Source organism: Episyrphus balteatus, chromosome 1, assembly GCF_945859705.1.
Source record: "Episyrphus balteatus chromosome 1, idEpiBalt1.1, whole genome shotgun sequence".
NCBI lineage: Eukaryota > Metazoa > Arthropoda > Insecta > Diptera > Syrphidae > Episyrphus > Episyrphus balteatus.
This window is the reverse complement of record NC_079134.1, coordinates 112,626,628-112,654,390: the sequence shown is the minus strand read 5'-3', so window position 1 is coordinate 112,654,390 and position 27,763 is coordinate 112,626,628. Positions and strand designations below refer to the sequence as shown.

General features: G+C 31.1%; 2 protein-coding genes across 3 annotated transcripts; both read left to right on the top strand.

Moving 5' to 3' along the window:
• The first annotated feature begins 411 nt into the window (after positions 1 to 411).
• Positions 412 to 15,386, top strand: LOC129906976 (elongator complex protein 4). The gene is made up of 5 exons (XM_055982979.1): positions 412 to 708; positions 765 to 800; positions 866 to 1,551; positions 14,966 to 15,194; positions 15,257 to 15,386. Exons 1-5 carry the CDS (start codon positions 594 to 596, stop codon positions 15,361 to 15,363), a joined length of 1,173 nt encoding a protein of 390 aa, XP_055838954.1. The 5' UTR covers positions 412 to 593; the 3' UTR covers positions 15,364 to 15,386.
• Positions 15,387 to 17,715: 2,329 nt separating this feature from the next.
• Positions 17,716 to 27,018, top strand: LOC129906975 (uncharacterized). Of its 2 annotated transcripts, none has more exons than XM_055982977.1 (2): positions 17,716 to 19,081; positions 25,900 to 27,017. In XM_055982977.1, exons 1-2 carry the CDS (start codon positions 19,025 to 19,027, stop codon positions 26,899 to 26,901), a joined length of 1,059 nt encoding a protein of 352 aa, XP_055838952.1. In that variant the 5' UTR covers positions 17,716 to 19,024; the 3' UTR covers positions 26,902 to 27,017. The 2 variants fall into 2 exon arrangements, with proteins under 2 accessions (XP_055838952.1, XP_055838953.1); XM_055982978.1 differs by lacking the exon at positions 17,716 to 19,081 and adding an exon at positions 25,670 to 25,739 and having other exon boundaries at positions 25,900 to 27,018.
• Positions 27,019 to 27,763: the final 745 nt, after the last annotated feature.

Sequence of the window (27,763 nt, the reverse complement as noted above, 5' to 3'; positions counted from 1 at the left end):
TGTGAATTCTGAAATCTGAATAGGTCCTGTGGTTTCTGTTTTCGCTTATACATCACAAATTCTTTTGTAAAAAATATAGCTTTCTGAGATAAAATTCGGAAATAACAAAATTTAATTATAATCCGATAGGTGACTCTGTCTGATTGCAACTTTCAACTATTTACCAACAGACGCAATTTAAAACAAAAATAATCGAGAGTCGATTACCTTTATTTAGTAGACATAACTTCCAAGATTCAATAAAAGTACAATTATCATCCGCTAGGTGGTTGTCTGAGCTTCAGATAATTTGTCACATCCAACTATTAACCAGCAGATGTCGCTATTATTCACCACAAAATTCAACGAGACTCGAATACTCACATTCAGCAAGCCAGCTGATTGTCAAAACTCATTTTGTACCCCACTGTTTTGCAATATATCGAACGCTTTCAGTTTATACGTCAAAAATCACATTTGGCTGTTCTCTTGTTACAAATTTTATTTTATTAATATAATTTTCAGTTTTCCTTTCCTACCCTTTCAAAACATACCTTAAAATAAATTGTCTACCTTTTGCAAATAAATAAAAACAATCATTTAAACCAACCAAAATGAGCAGTTTCCGACGAAGATTAGTACGTCCATTCATAATAGGCACAAAAACTAGCCCTCAAACTGGACAAGTAATTACTGGGAGTGGTAATCCAGCACTAGATGAGCTTCTTGGTAAGTATTCTTCTATCATCAAAATAAAATAGATTATATTCTATTTTTTATTATAGGTGGTGGAATTCCCATGAATTCCATAGTTTTGATAGGTAAATATTTGACATTTTCTCAATCATTCATTTTATTTTACCAAACAATTTTGTGTTTTGTGCAGAAGAAGATAAGCACTGCATCTATTCCAAAGTACTCTGCAAATATTTCCTGGCAGAGGGAGTCATTAAAAACCAGCAGTTATTTCTAGCCAGTCTGGATGATAGTCCCGATGAAATATTCAAAAAACTGCCACAACCCGTGTTCTGTGATCAATTTTACAGAGGCCAACCACCACCAGAATTCGAACAGCTTACCCAGGACACAACCAGCTTAAGAATTGCATGGCGATATAATGATTTACCATATTTGAATGTCGACAAGAGCTATGGTGACGGTGATCATCATTTTAACTTGTTGAACTACATGACTGAGGATGAAGTGGCTAATGTGTCGAAAGTTTTATGGGATGGCACTTATTCGAAGGAAACTAGTTTGGAAGATAATAATTGTTCTAAACCGGATCTAGCTGAGGAAGAGGAAGAAGAGGACGATGAGAGTGATAGTGCCACGGACGGGAGCTGTTTCTTTAGCAATAAACTTTTCCAAAATCTGATTGATACCATAGCAAAGGAATTGCGAATGGTTAATTTTTGGCGCATTTGCATACCATCGTTGGGATCGCCATTGTGGTATGATGATAATTTTGGAGAGGATTTGCTCAAGTTTTTAACCATCTTGCGGGCATTTGTGCAGAATACACAATGTGTGTGCTTCTTAACTATGCCAATGCATTTAATTGCTAAAAATGTAAGTACATAATGATAGTTCCATGCAAGAACATACTGACTAAGTACACATAGTATTATATTGAAAAATGGTAATTTTTTGCTTACAGAAAAAAGAGTAATAGATTGCAATGTAAAACATTTTTTTGAGGCAGGTAGTAGTAGTAGTAAATGATAGACAGGTCAACACGAAATTTGTGCTTGGGTTGTGAATATGAAATTATGATAGATATATTGATATTTGATACTCATCTGGACAAAATTTTCTTTTAAATTTGTTTTTGTATTCGGCAGAGGATCAATTCCCGATCTGTGAAATTGTGAAGTGATAAAAAATTTATCATTTTGAATTTTCATATGAAACAAATTGAAGTTTGTTTTAATTTTTTACTTGCGATATAGGTACTATATATCAAGTTATGCATTCGTACAAAAAAAAAAAGTTGAGATAGCATTTTTCCATGACATTACGATGGTAGACAATGCCAAAAAAGTGGGTCCCGGAAGTCCGTCTGTCTGTCTGTCAGTCTGTCAGTCTGTCTGTCTGTCTGTATAAGGAGCTACAGCCTAAACGGATGGACCGATTAATGTCAAACTTGGTATGTAGCGTTATTTGGCGACTCTCCAGAGGGGTTTTTGGAATTAATTTTTTTGGACCAAAAATAACGGTACTTGTCATATACCGATTTTAGTAAAATTGAAATATCTCAAAAACGGCTCCAACGATTTTGTTTAAAAAATTCAAATGTTAGTTTTAAGACAAGGTCTATCTTCTAATGAAAAAAATTTTTTTTGAAAATCATTATTAACGGTACCTGACATAGAACCGTTTTTTTTTCAAATCCGATTATCTCCGAAACTGCTAATTCGATTTCAACGAAACTTTTTGTGAAAAAGCATTTATATAATTTAAATATAAACCAAAGATAAAATTTTCAAAAAAATAATTTTTGGATTTTTAAAAAAATTTTGAAAATTTTTTTTTGAAAAATCAAATTTTTGAAAACGGGACATTGATTTTTTTTGAAATTTTGTTTTTAGATGTTGCTTAGTGATTTCTACAAAATGGCATACCAATTTTATTTTAAAACTTTTTTTCCAAAAAATTATTTATAAAAAATTAGTTTTTTAAAAAACGGCTCTAACGATTTTGAAAATTTTTTTTCTAAAAATGCATGTTAATATATCAATCAAAACTGCATACTTGTTTTGGAGGGCAATTCAATTTCAGATATTATTTTATTTTTTTTTTAAACGAATTTTATTTTTTTTTTTCCAAATTTCTATATAAAAAGTCTTAAAAATTTAAGCAACTTTAACTCTAAGAGCAAGTTCGTGCGACCCAGTCGTGCATTTTATTTCATTACATTTTTGAAGTTTGTTTTAATTTTTTCATAAATCCAGAATCAAATTTATTATGAAAACGTGGTAAAACTTATCACTTCACAGTTTCACAGATCGGGGTATTCAGGTAAATTTGTCTTACAAAACGTAAATTTTACAAAAACTCGAGAACGTCTTAACCGATTTAGCTGATTTTTGTTTTGTTTTCTTCATTTTAATGCTGTTTCATTTATAAAACATATTCAGAAAAAAAAAAATAAAAAAAAAATAGGAAATTTAAGAAGAAAAAAGAAAAATTAAATCATTAAAGTCATTATTTGATACCATCTGTTTTCAATATTTATGGTAAAAGTAATTCACCTTCATGGTATTTTTATTATACAAAAATAACTGCTTAAACAAATAACTGGCCGGGTTCAACGCACCATCTGAACTTAAGTTCAGATTTTTTGTACGTTGAACGCAAAAAATCATCTGAATTTCAGAGGACATTAACGAAGAATCTACTTTTTTGGATTGACTTTAAAAAAAAAACATTTATTTTTCTAGAATAATAAAATTAGTTCAAGTGATTGTAAATAAAGAGTTATTTATTAATATTTTCAGTGAGATCACTTCAGTATTTGTAATAATTATTTTGTTGGATTCATAAAATCCCTTTCTGCTATCCACTTATATATGTTTAATTTTGCTTTGGTCCCCAACTTCATTAAGTTTTTTTATTTCCTTATTTATTTTCATTATTCCATTTCTGCACATGAAAATGCGGAGGGAGAACACAAAATTATATTAATTAATATAAACAAGTCCATTTATAACTTGTATTAAAATCACAAAGTTCAATTTTGGTGTGTAGCACATTTCTGCCCATAATCTCGTTAAGGCCGTGTGTGAATTGCGTTAAATAGGTAACACCGTGTAAAATTTTTGACACTATTGAGGTGAATAAAAAATTTATAGTTGTTAAAAATTTATTGGGCTCTGGGACCTGGTTAAATTTGAGTTAATTTTTTTTTGCAGATTGTTTTGTTTTTTTTTTTTTTTATTAAAAAGCAGTATCAAGGCAGAAGAGAGGCAGAAAAAATTATTAAACAAAAAGCCATACAGCTGAAAATTTTTTATTCACCCCAATAGTGTCAAAAATTTTACACGGTGTTAACTATTTAACGCAATTCACACACGGCCTAAGGCCATAACTACAAAATTTTCGATTTTGATTTGTTTGCATATTAGAGCATTGTCTCTGATTTATTCTAATTTATTTTTTTGGCCTAAGTTAGAAAATTCCAAATATTTTTTTTAAAGTATGAAAAATGTAGTTAGGGCTTTTACGAGATTATGGGCACATTTGGTATGTTTACCAACTTCACCAACACAAACACACCCGTGACCCGTCTGAATTTTCAGATAAAATTTTCCACCTGAAAATCGTAACTAAATGTCAAAAAACGTAACTAAATGCCATTTAAATTTTTATGACATCTGACCAATCAGAGCCTCTGAAAATTCAGATCTTAAGTTCAGGTGGCCTGCGTTGAACGGGGGGACTGTATCCAAACTGTAGCCAAACTAGTTCATATTAAAATTCTTTATTTATTTTTAAGGCGACCATTTCAAAATTCGGTTTGAAATATCCAAATAAAAATTCCCTTAAAATGTGAGCCCTTAAAATTAAGATTTAGCACTCGCCATTTTAGTTTTAAGATTTCCCATACAAAATACACGTAAGTTTTAGTGATTTTTTTTTTTTAATTTATACAGCTCAGCTGAATTCTATACTTTCTCAATGAATCCAAAAGCATATTATTCAGAATTGATCGGTCTATAAAAGTGACTTTACTTTAACTTCAACCAGTGAGACAGGGCAGGTCATGAAAGCCATTTTTTTTTCACAATTTTGTTTGTTTTTTCGATCTTATTTCAGTGTTATTTCATAAATGGGTAATTCTACAACAAAATGTCAAATTTCCTACAAAAAAGTTCTGAGAATTGAATCTCTATTATCAAGGGGCACGGTAGTGCCCATCCAAGTTCTCTAGCAACTTTGGCACTACACCCTTATTTACAGGAAACAACTCAGGCCATTTTTGACCCCCCTCTAACTTCCACACCAAAGATGCCAGAATATTCAAACTCACTACATTTGTTGAGCTAGCCGAACCTAAATTCCTCACAATTTCAGCTTCTTACGATGAATAGTTTCTGAGATATAGGACTTCAAAAATCGCGAAAACCGTAACTGACTCACTGACAGATCATCAAAATTATGGAGAACTTCCCGCTATCGTAGAAACTTGAAATTTTACATGGTGATAGGACTTGTGGTGTATACAAAGGAAAAAATCGAAAATTTCAGATTTTCAATTCAGGGGGCGTGGTAACCGCCCATTTTCATCAATTATTATAGAGCACTTCTGACTATCGTAGAATCTTGAAAATTGGTAGAATGATAGAGCTGGTAGGTTATACAAAGAAAAAAATTTAAAATCTGATAACTTCCACCAGGGGGCTTTGGAAACGCCCATTTTCGCCGAATTTTCATCAATTATTATAGAGCACTTCTGACTATCGTAGAATCTTGAAAATTGGTAGAATGGTAAAGCTGGTAGGTTATAGAAAGAAAAAAAATTTAAAATCTGATAATTTCCACCAGGGGGCGTGGTAACCGCCCATTTTCGCCGAATTTGCATCAATTATTATAGAGCACTTCTGACTATCGTAGAATCTTGAAAATTGGTAGAATGGTAGAGCTGGTAGGTTATACAAAGAAAAAAAATTTAAAATCTGATAATTTCCACCAGGGGGCGTGGTAACCGCCCATTTTCGCCGAATTTGCATCAATTATTATAGAGCACTTCTGACTATCGTAGAATCTTGAAATTTGGTAGAATGGTAGAGCTGGTGGTTTATATGTATAAAGGACAACATTTTATATTTGATAATTTTAGCCAGGGGGCGTAGTAACCGCCCATTTTCACTCAATTTTATCAATTTTTTTAGAGCACTTCTGACTATCGTAGAATCTTGAAACTTGGTAGAATGGTAAAGCTAGTAAAATTTGAGAATTTTCGATAGGGGGCGTTGTAACCACCCATTTCTGCTGAATTTTCATCAAATATTATAGAGCATTTCTAACTGTCGTAGAACCTTTAAATTTGGTAGAATAGTAGACCTGGTAGTTTAAAAAAAAAAATTAAATTTGAGAATTTTAGAATTTTAGACAAGTTGCGTGGTAACCGCCCATTTTCTCTGAGTGTTCATCAATTATAGAGATTTGAAGTTCTACAGCAATACCTTGCAAAAAGTAGTGAAATCACAACAAAAACATTACTGTTAAAAAAAGAGCTAAGTTCTCCTATATTGAAGTTATGCTGGCACAAAAAGTACTGAAATGTAAAAGTGTACCAAGTTCTAAAGCTTGGCTTTAAAGGAGAATGGGCAAGTTTGTATGAAACGTGGACGTTACGCGGCCAGGAATGAATTTGTTATTTTTTGATGTAATTAAGGTTTAAATATATTGTGCAGAAGTTTTATCCCTGTGACGTATTTCAATAACGCATAAAATGCATTTTTGCATTTAACACTTTATAATGTCTCAATGTTATAACTCAATTGTGTATTTTAAGTGCAAAATATTATTTTCTGTCATTTTTCCTGAGTCTGAAGACCTTTATCTTGAATATCCAACCACTAGAACCCAAACTATAAGCATTTTAAAACAACAAATTCAAGCCTATTTTTAGAGTTTTGTTGTTCAATTTTTTGTTACTTTGAATTGTTTGAAAACTTTCGAACCTGAAATGGTTGTCTTAAAAATCTTATATTATGAGTTCTATTGGTCGGATTTTCAAGATTAATGTCTTCATGCTCAGGGAAAATGACAGAGCATCATATTTTATATTCCATATAAAAATATAAATCAGTTTGTCCTTCATACATTGAACAATGCATTAACAATACTAATACTGCATTATCTTGCATTCTTAACGCAATAAGGCGAAACGTCCATAGTAAAAGTTTTTCCTAGGCTATAATTCTTTCATTTGATACCAATTTTATTGATGGCCGCTCAACGTCCAAAATGCCCATTCTCCTTTGTATAAATAAAATGTTGATTGTTCTCTTGACAATTTTTCTTTATATTACCGATTTTTAAAGCTATTTGAAAAATTGCCAAGCAAACAATCAACATTTTATCTATACAAATTTAAAGCCAAGCTTAAGAACTTGGTACACTTTTACATTTCAGTACTTTTTTGTGCCAGCATAACTTCAACATTGGAGAACTTGGCTCTTTTTTAACAGTAATGTTTTTGTTGTGATTGATATTTCTCGATATAATAAGCTAAGATTTGTTTATATATATAGCCGATCAATTCTGAATAATATGCTTTTTGATTCATTGAGATAGCATAAAATTCAGCTGAGCTGTATAATTTCAAAATAAAAAACACTAAAACTTATAATGGCCGGAAAAGGTATTTTGACAAAATGAATATTTCTCGATCTGATGAGTATAATCTGTAATGGTTAAAGATAAAAGATCCAAGTAAACGGTCATTTAATATTTTTGTTATGTTGAATCTGATGATGGTCAAAGTCAGTCATATAGGTCGTATTATGCTTCGATAATGTCATTTTTTTTTGTAAGCAGTGCGAATTTCTGAGTGGAAAGAGTATTTTGACAAACGTTCTTTTTCAATGTTGATAAGGTTAAATAATGCATTTTACATTTTTCAAGCATGTATCAAAATTTAAACTTGTTTAGGCTTCGATTCTTAAAAAAGTGCAAAAAACGGCATAACCAAACACTGAAATTAATGCATCTTTCGTTGCAACATATAATTTCGGTGTGTCTTCTAAACAAGTCTGTGGAAAACTGAATTTATAGTGTCAAACTATTTATTACCAAATATACCAAAATACAAAAGACGTATACTATCCAAAATTTTCTAAAAATGGGCAAATAAGCGAAAAAATGCACAAAAAGAAAACAGGCACATTTTGAGAAATTGACTTAGAATCCCAGATTGACCCATAAAAGACTGGAGTTGAAAATGCCGTTCTTTCACCAAAAACTTTATTAGCCAAAGAACAATTCGCAGAAAGTTCGGGGAAGACAATTTTAAGATCATTACCGGGAGTTAACACCGTATTTATCTCATTGAAATAATTTTAAAAAAAAATTAATTCTCGAAGAAACAAATCTGTTCTGTTTTAAAATTAATTTGACAATAACTTATATAAGTTGCCTGTCAAATTAAAAAGGCGTTCCTAAATTTATACATAGTGAGCATACGTTTTAAAAAAATTCATTCATTATTTGAAAGCGATATTTAAGTGTGGATTTTAAAAAAAGATACAAATTTAAGGGGGGAAATCCCTCTGGACGACAGCTTTTTCAATAATTCTTTTTGGAAAACTGAAAGCATTTATTGAAATTCGGAAAAGTATGTGATACTATTGACATTATGAAGTATTGATACAATTTTTGTGAAGTACAAAAAAAAAAAAAAATGGCGGCTCTTTAAAGTTGACGCCTTGAGTTTGCGCCGTGCAATGCCCAGGTCCAGAAAATTATTTATAATCAAAAAAGAAATTTTTTTCCAATAAAATATATACATACGCATTGCATGAACCTAAATTTAGTAAAAAAAAAGTCTAAAATAAAAAAAACGAAAAAACACTGTTTTTTTATAAACAAATTGTTAAAAAAAATATTTCTTAAAAAAATTTTATTGAACTTTTAGGTCCAATAAATAAAAGAGTAATTTGCAATTTATTTCAAGTCGATAGCTTCATTAGTTTTTGAGTTACGTTGCACGGCGCGGAAAAAAACGCGTTTCGAGGAAAAAGCGTTTAAAGTTTTCGTTTTCGTACTGTGGTAGGTTCGGGCATGGGTTTCGGGATTATCTAGGGGCTTTTGAGGCTTCATTTAAGGCTCAGACAACTGAAAATAGTTTCTTCGGCTGATAAATGAATTTATTAGGGATTTCCCCACTTAAATAGCTTTGGTCGTTTAAGTAGTCGAATCCAAGAAGTAGCTAGAGATATCGCAGTAAGATAGCTGTTCAAAACCAATATAAATATCTTGGGGTTAATTTAAAATACAACATGTCTTGAACAGAACACCTCAATAGCAGACTAACAGTTTATAAAATTCTATAGATTTCACATGGTCGCAGTTTTTAAGGAATAAAACGATTCGACACTCTGCTCAATTAAAAATTCACGATGCGGCTTCAAGAACAATAATGTTGAACCCAAGTGTGGGGTTACAAAGACCATTGAAAAACAATTTTTCATGAGCTGCTCTTCGGCCCCCATTGCGAAAGGTCACTATTTGGGATTTATCAAGGTTGACTGTTAAATTCCGTTTGGTGCAGTAAGCGATAAAACTATGTCATCAGCATACAAGAGAACGTTATTTCTTAAATGTTCATGAATCGATCCTGTTGGGAGCTCGGTATGCAAGTCATTCAAAAACAAAATAAAAAGCAGTGCACAGTGTTTGTTGGAAAAAAGTCAGATCGGCTTTTGCTATTTATCATTTTTGATGAAATACCAACTGAAGCTAATTTGAAAACAATGCGGCTTTAAGATTGACAAAAAAGGCGTAAAGTTACTTCTAATGGCAAGTAACTATTCGTCAAGGCTTAATAAGTGTTTTCGAACTTAACTCCCAAATTGATACTCAGCCAGCCAAATTTTTCATCCAGTTTAATCTAAAAATAAACGCTTAAACTTGGTTGTTTGAATGTCGTTTACACTACGCAACATATGAATCTATCTAATTTATAGTGCCTATATTTGTTAAACTGAGATTTCTTGACGCTTTATCACATAGAAAGGAAGATTTAGAATTATGTCTAAATGTCTAAATCGATCTAAACACTGTTACGGCTCTTAAAATCTTTTGCAAACACCAAAAACAATGCAAAAATTTCATCTACGTTACGATGGGAATCCTCTCTATATAGCATTGGAATCCTCGTATCAGTTTTTATTTTTCATAATTTTTTCATGCGAATCTATAATAATCGCCTATGAAGATATACAACACCCATATTCTGATATGCGATTCACGTGAATTGAAAGATTCCTTTCATTTATCACGTTTTATTGGATTTGAAAAGCCTCTTCCTTTCAATTGTAGAGCGTTGTTTTTTTTTAGAAATTCACAGGAAAAAAATTGTGTTAAAATTTAATTTTGGATTGGGGTCAAAATTCTGTATGTGGCAAAATTCGGATTCCAAAATTCTGTAAATTCAAAATTCTGTTTTTTTTTTTTAATTCTGTAAATTTAAAATTCTGTAAATGATAAAAGAAAAATATTATTTTGATAATAAAAAAAAGTGCGCACTTTTTTTCATTATCAAAACAATTTTTCTTTTATCATTTACAGAATTTTGGAGTAGAGATTTTTGGCATTTTCTTTGCAGAAAATGCTTTGAAGTAAACTATCTCTTGCATACAGCTATTGGATTGAATTTGAGTGACATACCTTGAATACCAAAATACAAGTAATATTTAGAATCTTCATGTACATTTTGTTTTTTGTTATTTGTTTTTCTCTTTTTTTAAGGGGTTTTAGGGGTATTTGCTGAAACGAAACTTAAATATTTATGTAGAACATAAACTCTTATTCCCTAATTTTTCCTATGCGTAAACTGGCACATAAGGTTTAATGTGGAACATAAATCCTGAAGTTTCGTTTTACCAAACGGCTCTTATACACTGTTATACTTAATTTGTTAATTGAATACAAATTGTTCAACAGGCAAAACAAAAATGTATAGATTTGAAATATACAGAATTCCAAAAAGCAGAATAATGGATTTGCAGACTTTTAACAACTGAATTTTGGATTTACAGAACTTTGAAATACAGAATAATAGAAAAGCAGAATAATGGAATACAGAATTATGTTCATACAGATTTTTTTACATAATAATAAAACCTACATAGTTTTGGTCATATACCTAGAATTTTGGAATACAGAATAACGACCCGTTCCCTTTAATTTTTACGGCCTTTTTAATGCTTCTTTTTTAGATTTTCGCGTGAATCGAATAGCAGAATAGGGCTGATAGTAAAATAAAAAAAATTACCATACTGCCCTATTTTATCACTTATTCCAAATAAAATCATACTAAATGCACTTAGTATTTCTATCAATATTTTTTTTTATTAAATAGGTACAGTCGACTCCATCTTAGTCGAACTTTCACGGGACACAAATACTTCATATATGTAAAATACGAAGTACATATATTAACATAGGGTTCTGCTAATAATCAAATTTAAAGCTCACGTTAATATCTGTATTCTACATATTTCACCATTTCAAAAACCTATTTAATAGTTACTTTAAAGGCTTACGCTTCAAATTTGATTTTTCGTAGGGCCCATATTATTTATTTATTAAAAGGTTTGATGAGGCCTCCTAACTCAAAATCGGTTTTTAAGGCCCAGAATTTACATTTTTTTTTTTCTTCTAAGTAAAGCTTGAAATTAAATGATAAAATGATACTATGTATAATGAATTTATATATTAGCCCATAGTATTATTTTGCATAAAATTCTTAGAAGTTTCATGAAATTATGTGTTATTTAGAATCTTTCTTTGTGTACAAAAAAAAAAAAAGAGGAGAGATATTTTTTTGTTTCCTGGCATATATGCTAAATACCGTTAAAATGTTTGGTCCTAACTTTGTGCAGTCGTGTTTTGGACCTGAAATAATTTTAAAGTTTTCTCAAAAATAAATAATTATAAAATTATAAAAAAAGTGCTTAACCTTGTAAGAAAAAGAAATTAAATAGGTAATCACTGAGATAAAATGTTTAAAATTGTAATTCAGATGCAAATGAAAAATATCTTAAAAATGAAGTTGAAGATTTTTTTTTCAATTGACACTTTGAATTCAGGGCAATATTATATTATATAAAAATCATTCGAAAATGCTTTAAATATACAAATTTGAGCTATTTAACAAAATCTACTAATTCGATTACCATGAATTGTTAAAATTATTAGGTTTTACAGGTAAATTGCTCAACAATTGGGATAAAATCCTACGAGTATGAGTGTTTTTAATATACTTCTTTCAAGGACATCTCTTCAAAAGAACGCAAAAAAAGATGTTAACACTAATTGAATAGTATTCTACCATAATAAAAACAAAAAACTTTATTATTTGATGCCTTTGCGATCAAAACCTTATTCCTAATATCTAGCACATCTTTTGTCCCAGATGCATAAAATTCGGAAAACAATGAATGAGCATACTAATAACCCACACAACTACACATGAACTGAACATACACTGAGGGAAAAAACGCAACGTAAATTGTAACATGATCAACGTTGATTCAATGGAACATCTTAAAAATAAAGTTGAAATGACTTAAATGGATCTGAAACTGAATTTTAATTTTTTTTATCACAGTAAATTTTAGCAGTGAGATAGCCTGTTGGTAAGACACTCGCCTAGTTACCTAAGTAGTCTAAAATAGCTATCAGTTTTCTGTAGGGACATCATTAATTTCAGGATGTTTTCACCGCACATTCATTCCGAAAAATAGTTAAATTGAAGTGGTTTTCGTTTATCTAAAGATGTTTTTACCTTCAGTGTTGGCACTTGGTTGTTAATAATAGTATTAACTTTATCTTATTTTGATCCGTTTTAAACAAAAAGACCCAATTATACATGGTTTTGTTTAGATTTTTGTATACATACTAGACTGATTCAAAAATTTATTTTTTTTTTTGTTCAAAGCATTGTTGAAAATATTGTTGGAAATGACGAAAAAAAATACTGTAAAAGTTTCAGCCCTTAATGTTGACATTTAGTACCGCCGCATCGCAAATTTCTATTTCCCATACGATTTGTATGGGAAAGATTGTGTATTTGTGTTTAGATTTTTTTATCTTTTTAATGGTTCATCAAAAAGGCTAGATTTAATCATTTTCTTGTATAAAATTGAACGCTCTACAAAATTGCATTTATGAAATTAAAAAAAAACGGACGCGAAAAATTAATTAAAATAATTTTTAGTCGAATTTATTGAAGAAATCTAATATGATAGTATTAGGGGTTTGAGAGTTATATAAAAGGATCTGTAAGACCAAAACACAACTTAGAATACAAATATTCGAAAATTTTGCCAAATTTTTTGAAAAAACCTAATAATTTCGTCAAAAAATCGTAAAAAAATGAGAAAAAATTACTTTTTATATTTTAAAGTTGAATAACTTCGAAACGCGGGATTAAATCAAAAAAATTACTAACAGCATTTTTGTAGAGCGGACAATTTCATATAAGAAAATGATTTTGTCAAGCCTTTTGGATAAACCATTCAAAAGATAAAAAATTCTAAACACAAATACACAAACTTTCCCATACAAATCGTATGGGAAATAGAAATTTGCGATGCGGTGGTACTAAATGTTAACATTAAGGGCTGAAACTTTTACAGTATTTTTTTTCTCGTCATTTCCAATAATATTTTCAACAATGCTTTGAACAAAAAAAAAAAATTTTTTGAATCAGTCTAATACATACTATCTTATGTTTTATAAATTTTAATTGAGTTAAAAACAAAATAAACCACCATAAGCATAACTACGATAACCTACTTTTATTTATTATACCTTATTACTTTTATCTATTATATTATACAAAAGCACATTTATACCCTTAACCCTTTCGGTACCAGCGTTACTCTCATGTAACATATCTTTAAAAATTCGTAAAATATATTTCATTAAATAATTTTTTAGGTTTCGATGGCTTAATTGAAAGATAATAATGCCTAGTTTCTGGATTAGTACAAAAAGCTAATCAAATATCATACTTTTAATTTTTTTATCGAAAAAAGAATTGAAATTCACATTTTTTTTTTTTTTGCAAAAAAAAAATTTTTTATACATATATGGTCATAATTTTGAAAAAAGATATAAAAAATGTTAATCCAGAAAGTCTTTTGTTTTTTGGCATACATTATTGTTCTATAAAAAGTTATTTTCTCAGCTGTCCGACTTTTTTTGGTGGTCATAGGCAGTGTATGTTACTTACATGTAATATGAAAGTAAACATTAGTTTTGCTATTTATTATTTTGGAAAATAAGTTTTTGCTATTCATATTTCTTAGTTGTGATGTTTTTGACACGATAATACTGAAAAAAACATTTTTTAATATTGATTTTCATAACTTGGGTTCGAAAGGGTTAAGAGACTGCTATATCCGGAAAAGTTATATTCAAATTAAAAACTAAGATCATAATAAGTTCTACACACTTCTTTTGATACCTCTTTGAATAAAATAGGAGTGAAAAATCCCCCATAAACGATGTCATTATTACAGAAAAGTCCTCAGTTACAGTCCTTTATAGCTTTTAAGGTTCTAAAAGGTTCTAGTAAACATACGAAATACTAACAAATTGTAAAAGAAAGTTGTTCTAGGAGGGATTTTATACAATTTAAAAAAATCATCATAAACCATGAGTTGCACGCAGTGATTTGAAAGAAAAGTCCAAAAACGCTCCACTCTAATGTATAAATGACATTGTCGGTTTAAATAAGTCAGATATTCAATTGAAGATGATTCTCTGCGGAAAAATAGTGGCTTTAAGTTTTTGGGATACGAAACGGATTTTTCTAATCGATTATAAAGAAACAGACGTCAATTGATCCGGTGGGTATTAAAAAACATAATGCATAAGTTGAAAAGAGGCCATCAAAGAAAAAAAGAATAGAAAAGTAGGGATCTTGTTTTCCTAGACAAGGTTTCAATTCTCACAATTTGTAAAGACTGCCTTACAAACATGTGGGTTCGTTATATTAAATCACCCATCACAAAACTCAGAGTTGGCCCTTTAAAATATATTTTATTTCCAAAATTAAAAAAGAACTTCAAAGACAAAAATTACCGCTGAAGTCGGGAATTTGCGCCCTTTTTGAAGAGCTCCAAACAAATTTTTTTCACTGTATTAATAAACTAAACTCTAAACTCTTTTAATGTAAAAAATGCTATAGGTATTAACTTTATTAATTATTACACTAATTTTTTTAAAACACATTTGCTTACAGGACGAATCACTTGTGCCAAAAATCCGAAACCTTGTTGACTATGCTATTGAGTTGGAATCTTTTGCCGGATCTGAACGTGAAACAAATCCTGCATTTAAAGAATATAATGGATTGCTGCACTTTAAGAAAATGTCGGCCATAAATTCACTTGCCTTGTTTCAACACTCCGATTTGGCATTCAAGCTGCGTAGAAAAAAATTCGTCATTGAAAAGTTTCACCTTCCTCCAGGTAAATTATTAAACAGAAATGTTGAGAGAAATGTTTGCTATAATCTTTTTATATTTTTTTAGAACTTGGAAAAAGTACAGAGCAGGATTCCGAAGATTTCGTTTCCAAACAAGCGCCAGCGCTTGCAAACTGTGCAAATACCAGTCCTTCAAATCCTTTATTTTTCTGAAATAATAGATTTTGTACATTTTAGTGAGTTTTTTTGTTTTCTTGTTTTATAAGTATAAATAAATGAATTTGCAAATAGTTATCAAAATAAAGACGTGTATTCTGGAATGTTTCTCTTTAAGTTCGAATAAATAAGTGCATGGGACTAAAAACGTCAACGACTGTTGAATACGAAGTCACTACTCTCTCTATGATCCATTCCTTCAACAGAAATTCAACATACAAGCTAATAATACACAAATAGAACAAATAAACTCAATTTAATATGTTGGCATAGTACTAGATAACAAATTATTTAATGAGCACATAGAACATATTTGTAAAAAAAAGTCAAGAAATTAGGAGTCCTTAGAAGGACACGAAAAAAACATATCTAAAAATAGTGCAATAAAAGTGTTTAATGTAACTGTCAAACCTCATTTTTAATATTGTGCTAGTCTTCTGTATTTGTGTAACATTACCCAAAAGGCAAAACTCCAAAAATTGCAAATTGCTCCATATTTTCCATTCTAGAATCATTAAATTAGTTAAATATCAATCAAAGACTTTATAAATGATGGTAATGGTGTTTGTATTAAAAATAAAACACAATCTTTGCCCTGAATACCTACAATCCAGTGCACATACAAGAAGAATAAAGCAATACAACCTAGGAAATGTAGACGAGTTCAATATTTTCCGGAACAGAACCAATAGAGCTCAAGTCAGCATACTCTACATGGAGTTACAGGCCTTCAACAATCAACATAAGAAATATCCAAAGCATAAATAAATTTAAAAATCATCTATCAAGTCATGCAAAATCTTATATAATGGCTACGGAGCCAGATAAAGTTAAAATTAAAAAAAAAAAATCTCAATCTCTCTGTGACCCCGATAGCCGCTGCACCTAGAAGTATTTGCAGTAAAAACCGTCAAAAGTCGATTTTCCGAAAATTAAAATTGACAGCAAAAAGTTGGGTAATGGTTGCAAAATATACATGGGTCAATAGCTACACTTATTTTTTGATTATAAGATCGTTCAGAGTTCAGAGTTAACTGTTACATCTACCTCATTTTTATTTGGATGCGAATTACTTTGGTAAGTGCTATTCAATATGTGATATCGATGTTTTGTGATAGAAATCTAAAAAAAATTAAATGAGGAATTCTGCTTTAGTTATGTATTTCCGACATTTATTAAGTTTTGGAAATATTATATAGTTTTTTCTATTTCAAATCGGGCTTAGAAATATTGTATCAAAACTTCATATTTTTGTTAAGTTATTTTTTGAACTTTAATGCTTTTGTTTTAGTATACCTGTTTTGTTGCTTTTAAATTGTAATATCTTTCGAACTAATTTTAACTTTGGAAATTTTTATACATTTTTGAAATCTTCAATAACAGGGCAATTTTTCAAAATAATAAACCAGTGTCACACCATACAAATTTTTTTCAGGGTGCTGCTATGAAATAAATGTAAGAAATTGAGTTTTTATAAAAAATGGAACTTTTAATTAATTTGCAGCAAAATGATGCCATTTGAAATAAAAAATATTTTGATTAATTAATTATTTCTTATTATTAGGCAATATTTAATTAAAAGAGTTGTAAAAATCAAAAATCAATTATGAGCGGAGGAAGCAAAATACTGTTGAAAGATTTAACTATTCATTATGTCGATTTGGAAGTATTTTGTGTTGATCAACCTAGTGTGGATCCAGCTTTTCGATTAATTTTCTGGCACGTTTTCTGGCTCCGATTTGGGAACGAGTTCAGCTCCGTTTTCTCGGAGTTGAGATTGAGCTCCGACTCACTTCGGAGCCGATTCGGACTCGTTTACTTGAAGGGTTATAGCTATTACCCTTCATGCAAGAAAATGGAGTTCAGATATTAGCCGTTTTTTACTATCCCACTTGATCCATATACATTAGAGTGGTCCACGTTATAAGGCAAAAAAATAAACCATATAGGTAATTCATTACTTCCCCACGCATTATTTTGCTACAGACATCTATACCAACATATGCTGAAAGTTTTAGCTCGCAAAAGTAAAAGGAAGAAGGCGCCCATCAGCTTTGAAATATTAGACTTTGTTACCCTTAATATCTGATTATATCGTAATAGGACTTGGCTTGGAGTTGGAATTTGGCTTAAATATGATAAGAACGCATGCTTCCGATAACCAAGTTAATTATTTTCATGTTTCTTTGGTTTTGTGTCATTCATATTTCATTGATTAATTCTGTTTTGTTCTAACTTTAAGTAAAAAATACTTAGACGAATTTAAATAAACAAACAAAATCTGTGAAAACATCACTTAACTAGTAGTTTTTTATGAAAAAAAAACATATCATGAAAAACTTTACCCCGTCACAACTTCATTCAGTTGATAAATTAAAAAAAATTTAATTACTAGACATGAGCACCTAGCTAGAACAGCATCTGAGCAAAAACTTTGAGCCTATTGAGCGCCCACTTACACTTCACCTAAAAAGCTGAAATTTCACGTGAGTAATACAAAACACATATGCAACCAATTTTTGAGTGGGGAACAACGGAAATGTAAAAATCCAAAAATTGGACCACTAATATACATAAATCATTTATTAACACGTATTACAACAACTACATGAGATCTTGCTTTTCATCAGGATCACGAAACGTGATCTTGCTTTTCATCAGGATCACAAATCGTGATATTGCTTTTTATCAGGATCACGAATCGAAATCTGAGATTAGATTAAATCTCACTAAAAACATATAAATACGCTTAAAAATTAATATTTTTCACCTTATTTGTGTAAATATTATTATTTAAAAAAAAATTGCACCCAAATATATTTGTTTTAAATAAAACTGGATTTGGAGGAATTTTCCTAACTTTAAAATGCACGACAATTCTGGGCTTATGTTGTTAATACCAAACTCCATAGAATTTCGAGGTTCCCATACACTTTTACTATACTATACCTGAAATGCATAATTAGTACCTACTTTTTTAACATTTTGGACCGATAAATGTTTTTCTTATTTTTCAAACCAAATCTATTGAATTTTTTGATAAAAACAAGAACTCTAAGCCCCCTCCCTGCGTACGCTCTAGTAATAATCCATTTGAAAATTGAACCCATTGTCAATGCGACAAGAGGTCAAACATACATGAACTAAACATAGTTGAAACGAAGTAAGAATAACTTTCCTACAACACCTTCACTATGAAATTGTTTTCGGAAAACAAAGGGGTTCGGCATTCGGTTCGTGCATCTTCCCCTCATTTAATATCACATTGTTCATTTTTCCCTGAACAATCATCACCCACCTGCCTCTGGCCAGCGACGCACTCCGTTCCACTAGATAGGCCACGAAACGATCGCATTCATTTGATCTAGCAAAGCATGGAAGAGGGTTTCTATTCATTGCATGGGCCATTGTGGTTAGTATTTAGTTAGATAACCAACAACTAACACCGACCCAATTCGGAAGTTCTTACAGTTTACCATTTTACCTACATAAGTTGCTTTATAAAACAATTCGGAAATGCACATAAGGGTTGTGACGCTCCAAAAATATTTAGTGGAAAAACGCGCAACGATAAAAACTGCGTTTATTAGCCAAGTTTTGTAAATAGTTAATCGTGGACCTTATTTCGGTTCGGGTAGAAACAACGTCATATTTTAAAATGGGAAGAAAATTTAATCATATATGTTTACTCAACTGTTGCAATTTTATGTTTTTGGTAATCAATTAAACATGTACTTAACTATTAAAACAAAAATTTAAATTTGAATTAATTTTATTTTTGTTCCTTGTTGATCTTATTGTATGACGTACATTTATGTTGTTTCACTTTTATAATTTGAAGTTAAATTTCTTTAAAAAGCGCGAAAATCAAACCTTTTGTGTGGTGTTTCATTTATAATATACAGGGTGTCTCACAGTCACCGCCACAGATAAAAGCCATGCGTTCGAAAGTGGAAAACGAATGAGGTAATTTACTAGTTTTCTCTTCATTTTGGAGTTATAACGTTTTTTGTGTTTTTGGATGTCATTTTGACATTTTTCAAAAAGTAAACTTTCATACTGATATAAACATCAGAATAACTTAAAAAAAATAATAACATTAGCGCAAAATTTTAAACGATTTAATTAAACCATAAAGCCATTTAGTAACTTCCTAACTTTAAAATCAATCTGCTTTTTGGCTAAATACCTAACTTACTAAAATGGCTTTGGCAAACAAAAAATACTTAAAATAACTAAAATCCCCTTTGATTAAAAGTTCTGGGAAAACTGTTCGATGAAAAAACTTGTGGGACAAGTTTAAAAAGTTATTAATTCTTCGTTAATTCTTTTTTAATTCAGTTAATCAGATATAGTGCGAACTATGTAAAAGCAAAAGAAAATGCGAAACGACTTACACTCAAAACACAAAAACCGTTATAACTCGAGAACGAAGCACAAACGAGAAAATTACTTGGTAGGTTTTTCGACTTATAATTACCTCCGGATCCCATGAATTTTTTTTAGAAAATAAATGGATTGTGATAAATTAATTTGATTTTGAATGGTTTACGCTACATTAAAAGTGGAGTCCACTAGATAGAGCCCAACCCAAAGTTATTAAAATTTTTCTTTTAGATTTTTGTGATCGTGCACTGAGGAAAAACAACTTAAAATCAACGAAAACCACGTTGATTCAACTATTTTTCGGAATAATTTTGCGTTGAAGACGAAAATTTTTAAATCAAAGTAGAACATCGTTAGTTTAAGGTAGTTTGCCGTTACAAAATATCTTTAAATCAAAGTTTTTTCAACAACTTAAAAAAAGCATCAATTTATATAAAAAAAAATGTCAGACACTGGGGATCGAACCTACAACTCTTAAAGCTAGACAAAAATTCATAAAAACTAGCCTACTTATCAATTACTTACAACTTACTTACTGGCCCTATTCGGACACTCTAAGTTCAGTAATTTCAGGCATTTTTAACCCCAATCTGCGGAAAAATTCCTACTGGGCTGAATTTTGGTATACGCCTTCGTTACGACGTTGTAATGAAGATGTGTTCAAAATTTACTGCTAAGATTTTATTACTTAGTTAGTAAGTTAGTTAGTTAGTAAGTTTGTTTAAATGCCAATTACAAGTGAAACTTATAAAAACGTATTAATAAAAAGCAAAAGAGATTACAAATGAACTTTTCAGTATTTAAATACAAAATTATTCACTTAAAAAAAAAAAAACAAACCAATTACTACTTATCACGGATTATGCCTACGCTTGAAATCGATCTATTCCGAAAACGGTTGATTTTACAGAAAAATGCATAAGATAGGTAATATTTGTAGATGATTTTATGAAAAAAAATTTTCTATAGAGCCCTATTGACCTTTTGATTTTTCCGCAGATCAAACCTAAATTACTGGGTTATAATGCTTTTCGGCCTTAAAACTAATTTAATTCAAATATGTATTTAAAGGTTTTTTTCCAAGAAATAATTTACAAAAACTTGGATTCTGGTAATTTTTTTTATTTTAACACTAGGAGAATGCTCTACCAACTTGCTATCTCACTGTTGGAAATAAGGGAGATAAAATGCAACAAAATCTGAAGTCCGAGAAAAATACAAATATTCTTACGTTGTTTCAATTTTAATTTAAAGATGTTTCATGTTAGTTTTTTCAACATCAACGTTGAACATATTGCATTTTACGTTGCGTTTTTTCCCTGAGGGTGGAATTCTAGTGTTTTGTGATTATTTCGTCTTCTATTATTAACATTTTTATTGAAAATTTATTTAAATAAACTACCTAAATTTTTAGTATTGTTCATTGCTAGTGGCAAAGAATGAATCAAGACAATTTTGATACCCTGTTCTGAAGTAAAGAGTAGAGCCGCGAACATTGATTTGGCCGAATACCGAATATTCGGCCAAGGACACTCAGAAAAAAACGTTGGCAATTTCAAAAAATTTATACTTTGTCTCAAGAATAGATGTGGCTTAAAAAATTCCCAACAACATCGCGTATTGTAACGATGAATAACTGAACTACTTTTAAGATAAATGTCTGAACACACACAAGGGTAGACATCTAAAATCAAATTATATATGAGGACTGTTCGTCAAGATCGACCCATACAAGTGGTGGTCAACACATACTACAAAATTTCATATTTTAACAACACTTGCTTAAGTATAATTTTCTTCTCCTGGGAAAAGACTATTTTTCGAAGCAGGAATAGTGTACGAAGATAAACGTAATCTTTTACTACCAACAAATGCAGAACAAATAGTTTTCATTCACCACAACTTGCCTTTAGTAGATTATAAGTACTAAAAATACAATTTTTAATAAAACACACATTTTGGTATAATAAAATGTATGTCTTTTTTCGTCTCCATTTGGTATTCCGAATACCAAAAAAATAGGCCGAATGGGCCGATTACCGAATAGTGGCCGAATGTTCGCGGAATCTCTGGTAAAGAGTATTAAAGTCAGTGCGTTTTACATCGCAGGAAACAAGTGGTAGTCAGACGGGGCAAGGTCTGGGCTGTAACGCGGGTGAACCGAAACTTCTTAATCGCTTTTAAACCGATCTTGCAACATGTGGCCGAACATTGTCATTATAAAAGATTATTCCCTCGAGTTTGTTCGCATATTCTGGACTTTTTTTGGTGATAGCTCTCTACAAACGGATTAATTGTGTTCGGTAGAGGTCCCCCTGTAATTGTCTGATCTAATTTCAACAGCTCATAATAGAGAACATCCTTTTTGGGCTGGCCTGGACCTGGGCGTTCTTTGTCCGTTCACATCAAAATCACCGCTTTTGAATCGTCAAAATCGCTCACGACAAGTCGGTTCGGATAAAGCATAGGTATTATTGTCTTTCATCAATTAACCAATAAACGATGATTTCGGAAGTAGTTTTCTTTAAATTTAAGCAGAAAGTAAAATCTTCAAGCAAATGAAGTTTTTTTTTGGGATGAACTCGGACATTTTTTACACATGTCGAATTTCAAAAAAAGATAATTAATATGAGCCAAATTAAAGAAAAAGTATTTAACCCTCTACTGCATGAATTATGAACGAAATGAAACAAAAATTTGTTTAACAATTTTTTAGCTTTATTAGGGGTTGAAAAAAGGTATTACATAAAATTTTTTATTTTTTTACATATATATACATTTTTAGAAACATAAACCATATATGGGTTAGTATGCACCAAGGCGATTTCCAGCAAAAAATGAATAACCCATATATGGTTTAGTATGCATTCAAGGTATGTTTTGTAAAGTATGTTTTTATTACAATATACTTTTCTTATTCATGAAATTTATTCAAACTCTTTCTTTTATCGTTGTAGCAGAAGAACACATTCCATTTTCTACACATTGTGTACGTCTTCAGTCCGCAAATTTGACATATTGACGTTTTTTTGCCATTCAGGGATATGGTCGATGTTTCCAGTTCGCACTGAATTCAACGACTTTTGCCCTTGGTTGTTGTGAATGAATTGAAGTTTCGGGATAAGATGGGGATGGCCCTCCGTGACTTCTATAACTCCCTCAGCTTTGTTTTGTTCCATGTCTGCTTTGATCATCTGCCAAAGTTGAAGGTCTTTTTCGTGACATTGTTGGTTTTAAAGATTTGCATATAAGTACTCCGAGATGGCTTGTTTGATGTTAAAAAGAGCCAGAATCTGAAGCTAGATCATCATCACTTCTAAAGCCACCATAAGGTTTGTTCGTTGTGAGCTCTAGGGCACTCTGGGTCGCTCCGAATTCGTTGTCAAGCGTTTTTTGTAGCTCCTTTTTCAACCAGAGTTATTTCCTCTGTGTTCGATGTTCGCTGATGAAACTAAAGCTCTGAGGTGTTCGATGTAAAATGAAAACCCGAGAAACTCTGATTTTTTTCACAGTTAATTGAAATGACTTAGAGTGCCCTGGAGGGGGGAACAACGAACAGACCTATTTTTTTATTCTCACACACAAACGTAGTTTTTATGAGAAATGGAGAAGATGTCAATTTTTGGCATTTTTGGGTTTTCGGGATTTTGGGATTGTGGGTTTTCGGGATTTTGTGTTTTCGGAATTTAGGGTTTTCTGGATTTTGGGCTTTCTGGATTTTTAATTTCGGGATTCTGTCCGTCTCCCTTCTCTTTCCTTATTCATTATTATAGGGGCACCTTTGCAAAAATTAAATTGGTAGGAGGAATATTAGGACTGCTTTAGGCTAGGCGCACACATGCGATTTTGATCGCGCGATTATTCAGTCGCAAATTAGATGACAACAATTTCAATGACTGTAGACACAATTTTCAAATTTTTAATCGCGAGAAGCATGTGTGTTCACAGCCATTGAAATCCTTGTGATCCATTTTTGCGACTGAATAATCGCGCGACTAAAATCGCATGTGTGCGCCTAGCCTTAGTCTTTCAAAAGAAATTGGGGCGCCTTGTTCTTCAAAGATGAACGAAGATTTTGGACACCACTGTCCGAACACCATTTGGACACCATTCCCGAAGCCAAATAAATTAACCCAAAATTGGGGGGCGCCTTCATTCTTCAAAAAGTTTAGGACAAGCAATACGAGCGCCGTTGAAAATGTAAAATAGAAAAAAATTGGGGCGCCTTTGTGAATGTAAAAATAAATAAAACATCGATTGGAAAGACTTCGTGATTTATATAACTCTTTTAAAAGTTCGGGGCGCCTGCGGCGCCCCTCAATTCTTGCGCCCCTGGGCGACGGCCCAGGCTGCCCCCCCTAAAACCGGCTCTGCGCCAACGCATGATAACCCATATATGGTGTTTTGGAAAAAACGCAAAAAAAAGACAAAAAATATTATAAAAACAAAAAACAAACTTCGTAAACATATAAAAGTATAATAAATACATACGAAACTTATTTTTAATTGGATGCCACTTACTTGTTTATTATAAAAAAAACACCTGAAAAGTACACACTTTTTTCACTGATTTGCACTTTACACATGCTCTTGAAACAATGAGTTTATTTCAGAATCACGGCTCCCTTACTGATAGCACTGTGCAAGTTTTTTGAAAAAAATTTTTGAGACAGGCGCGCGATTAACTGTTTCGCCCTATTTCGGACCCGAGAAATCCATTGGCATCATTAGTTTTTCGATTTATCGGTACGACTTCGAACAAAATTTTTTTTTAAAGTTTTTTCAATTATTTTGAGATTTTTCCACAGTTTTTAGTCATTTTTCAATCAAAAACAATGTTTATATTGCTAATAATTCTGCTAAAACGTTATTTGCTACATTGTACACAATTTTGAACAATTTATTTGAAAGTTTAGTGATTTTTTTTGAATTTTTTTTAAAAAAATCGGAATTTTTTACATTGTTATCGTTTTTTCGCTGTTTTTGTTCTCTTTTGCACAGATACATAGCATGTTTTCCATTAAAAATTAATTTAACTGTTAATTTAGTGTTGGTTAAACTTTGCATACTATCGATAGCATCGATAACAAAAAAATATGGAGTATATCGATACTTCACAAATCTATCGATAGTTTCAATACTTCCAAATTATTATACCACAAGGCTACCGATATTATCGATAGTTTTTTCTTAAAACTATCGATACAATCGACAATGGAAATTATCGATATCTACCAAACACTATGTTAATTCGTTGTTTACATCCAATGTCAAACGAAAACTTAACTTGTAGTTCAAATTGTGTTTAATTAATTTCAAAGCTATCGATAATATCGGTAGCCTTGTGGTAAAATAATTTGGTAGTATTGAAACTATCGATAGTTTTGTGAAGTATCGATATATTCGATATTTTTTTGTTATCGATGCTATCGATAGTATGTCAAAGTTTAACCAACACTAAATTAACAGTTAAATTAATTTTTAATGGAAAACATGCTATGTATTTGTGCAAAAGAGAACAAAAACAGCGAAAAAACGATAACAATGTAAAAAATTTCGATTTTTTTTTAATTTAAAAAAAAAAAATCACTAAACTTTCAAATAAATTGTTCAAAATTGTTTACAATGTCTTTCTACTGGTAGCAACGTTTGAGCAGAATTATTAGCAATATAAACAATGTTTTTGATTGAAAAATGACTAAAAACAGTGGAAAATTCTCAAAATAATTAAAAAAAAACTTTCAAACAAAATTTTGTTCGAAGTCGTACCGATAAATCGAAAAACTAATGATGCCAATGGATTTCTCGGGTCCTAAATATGGCGAAACAGTTATTCGCACGCCTGTCAAGAATTTCGACTTGCACAGTGTAATAAAAACCAGTTGATTATAAAAAAATAGACATAGTTTTATTATAGTTTTTTCTTTTTGACATTTAGTGAAATATAACGGGAATAAATCGATATGAAATCGATAAACCATATATGGGTTGGTATGCGGTAGAATAAATACATTTTGTATTTAATATTTTATTTGAAATGCAAAACATTTTAAATTTGTTACATATGTACATATAATTTTTTTTTAATTTCAAATGCATTTTCGTCGCATTGATTTTTTACAACCCTAATCTTATTTATTTTTTCAGATATGCGGTGGGTTCTTGATTTTTGGTGGATTCTATATATTCACCGATACAAAAAGAATATTACTTTCACGTCTCTTAACCTCAACTAGTGACCAATTCAACAGTTTACCCCAACCCTTATTTTATTATATATCATTTGGACTAGCAGCTGCTGGGACAATAGCAGTTCTTGCTTCTATAATTGGATTTTGGGCATCATGTCTGAACACATACTGGTTCCTCGGCTTTTACTTTTCTGCAGTAGCCTTACTTCTTTTAGCTGAATCGGTTGTTTGCCTCGCTTTAACTCTGTGGCCACATTGCTTGGGTATAAGTTTGGATGCCATTGAAATGGTGAAAGCGTTGCAAGGAAATTACGGTATTCCAGGGAAGGAACAATTTACGATTGCAATGGATCTCGCTCAGACACGGTTCAAATGCTGCGGCATGAACAGTGAAATAAATTATGATACATCTATGTGGCGACTGCAGGGCTTTGGAACTCGAGAATGGGTTGTGCCTTTAACATGCTGCATTCTTAATAATGAGCACGAGCCATTGTCATACCTAGATCCAAAGCCATTCAACCAAAGTCAGTGCGAAACTCTACAGAAAGTTGAATTTTCAAAATATCGTCACACTAGTCCCTGTCTGGAGTATTTAGATATGTGGTATAGAGAACAATATTTACTATTTTTTGGTGGAAGCCTTTTAGTTATCATAGTAGAGTTTTTGGTTCTATTGAGTATAATTTTGACCTGCTCAAAAATGTCTGCGAGAGCTGAAAGGGCAAAGGATTTTTTAAAAATAAAAACAGAAGGTGCAACAGCAAATCAAGCCTTTGTGGAGAACATTTATGGTTCAGACAGTGCTAGTAATGTTCTACGAGGAAGACAGCAGTTACCAAGTGATTTCAAAGAAATTTATATACAGCCGCAAGATTTAATGAAGAGCCGACATAATACAACTTTTAAGCCTGGACGAAGCCAATATCACGTCTCGACAAGAAGATACTTTGTTTAGAATTATGAATATCAAAAACTATGATTTTTACATGTATTGAATTAAATAAAACAAAATAAAATACATACTTCAAAAGTATGTACATACATTTATGTAGGTACTATAAATTTTGTTTGATTATTTTTTATCATTACATTTGATAAAAAAAATCGTTGCTATTGCAAAAAAAATGGCTCAATGGAAGTGTGCATATTAACATTATTAATTTGACCAAGTAGTTTGTAGATACCACCCAAAATTTTGTTTTTTTTTTTCTCATGTGATGAAGATTCGGTCGAGAACTTAAACCCTGAATTTTTTATGGATATGGATATGAATATGTTATTAAAATTAAGAAAGTTTCAGATCAACAGTTGAAAAAAACTTTTTTTTTTCAGTTATTTTTTGAAAATTTTGCTTATTTGTCTTTTAAAGCAGCTGCAGTACGCAGTGAGTGGCGTAGTGTGCATGGGTGGGCACCCAGGGCGGCAATTATGGTGTCACCCCCAGAATGAAAAACAGTAAAACAAATGAAATTTCACTTTTCTATAATAGCCCTGTTCTATTGGGAGGTGGCAAAGTACTACTAGTAGTTTACTATCGATTTTCAATGGAACGCACTTTCAACGAATTCAATACAAATCGTATCTACTCGGGAAGAAGAGCATGAGTCGATGATAGTACTAGATTAACCAAAACATCTACTAGTAGTAAACTACCACCTCCAATGGAACAGGGCTAATATTAAGATTTTTTACTTGCTCTTTACCATAAGCAAATTTTGGAATCGCAAATATCGATTTTTTTTAATTAGCTAAGTAAGGACAATTTTCAAAAAAAATATTTTTTTTTTGAAAATTCAATAATAAAGGATAAAGAACCA

Excerpts from the sequence above, each read along its gene's own strand:
- LOC129906976 (XM_055982979.1), top strand. The coding sequence starts at position 594 with ATGAGCAGTTTCCGACGAAGATTAGTACGTCCATTCATAATAGGCACA. Across the intron at positions 801-865 it reads GAATTCCATAGTTTTGATAG|AAGAAGATAAGCACTGCATC; the intron begins GTAAATATTTGA and ends TGTTTTGTGCAG. Across the intron at positions 1,552-14,965 it reads TGCATTTAATTGCTAAAAAT|GACGAATCACTTGTGCCAAA; the intron begins GTAAGTACATAA and ends ATTTGCTTACAG.
- LOC129906975 (XM_055982977.1), top strand. The coding sequence starts at position 19,025 with ATGGGAAGAAAATTTAATCATATATGTTTACTCAACTGTTGCAATTTT. Across the intron at positions 19,082-25,899 it reads GTTGCAATTTTATGTTTTTG|ATATGCGGTGGGTTCTTGAT; the intron begins GTAATCAATTAA and ends TTATTTTTTCAG.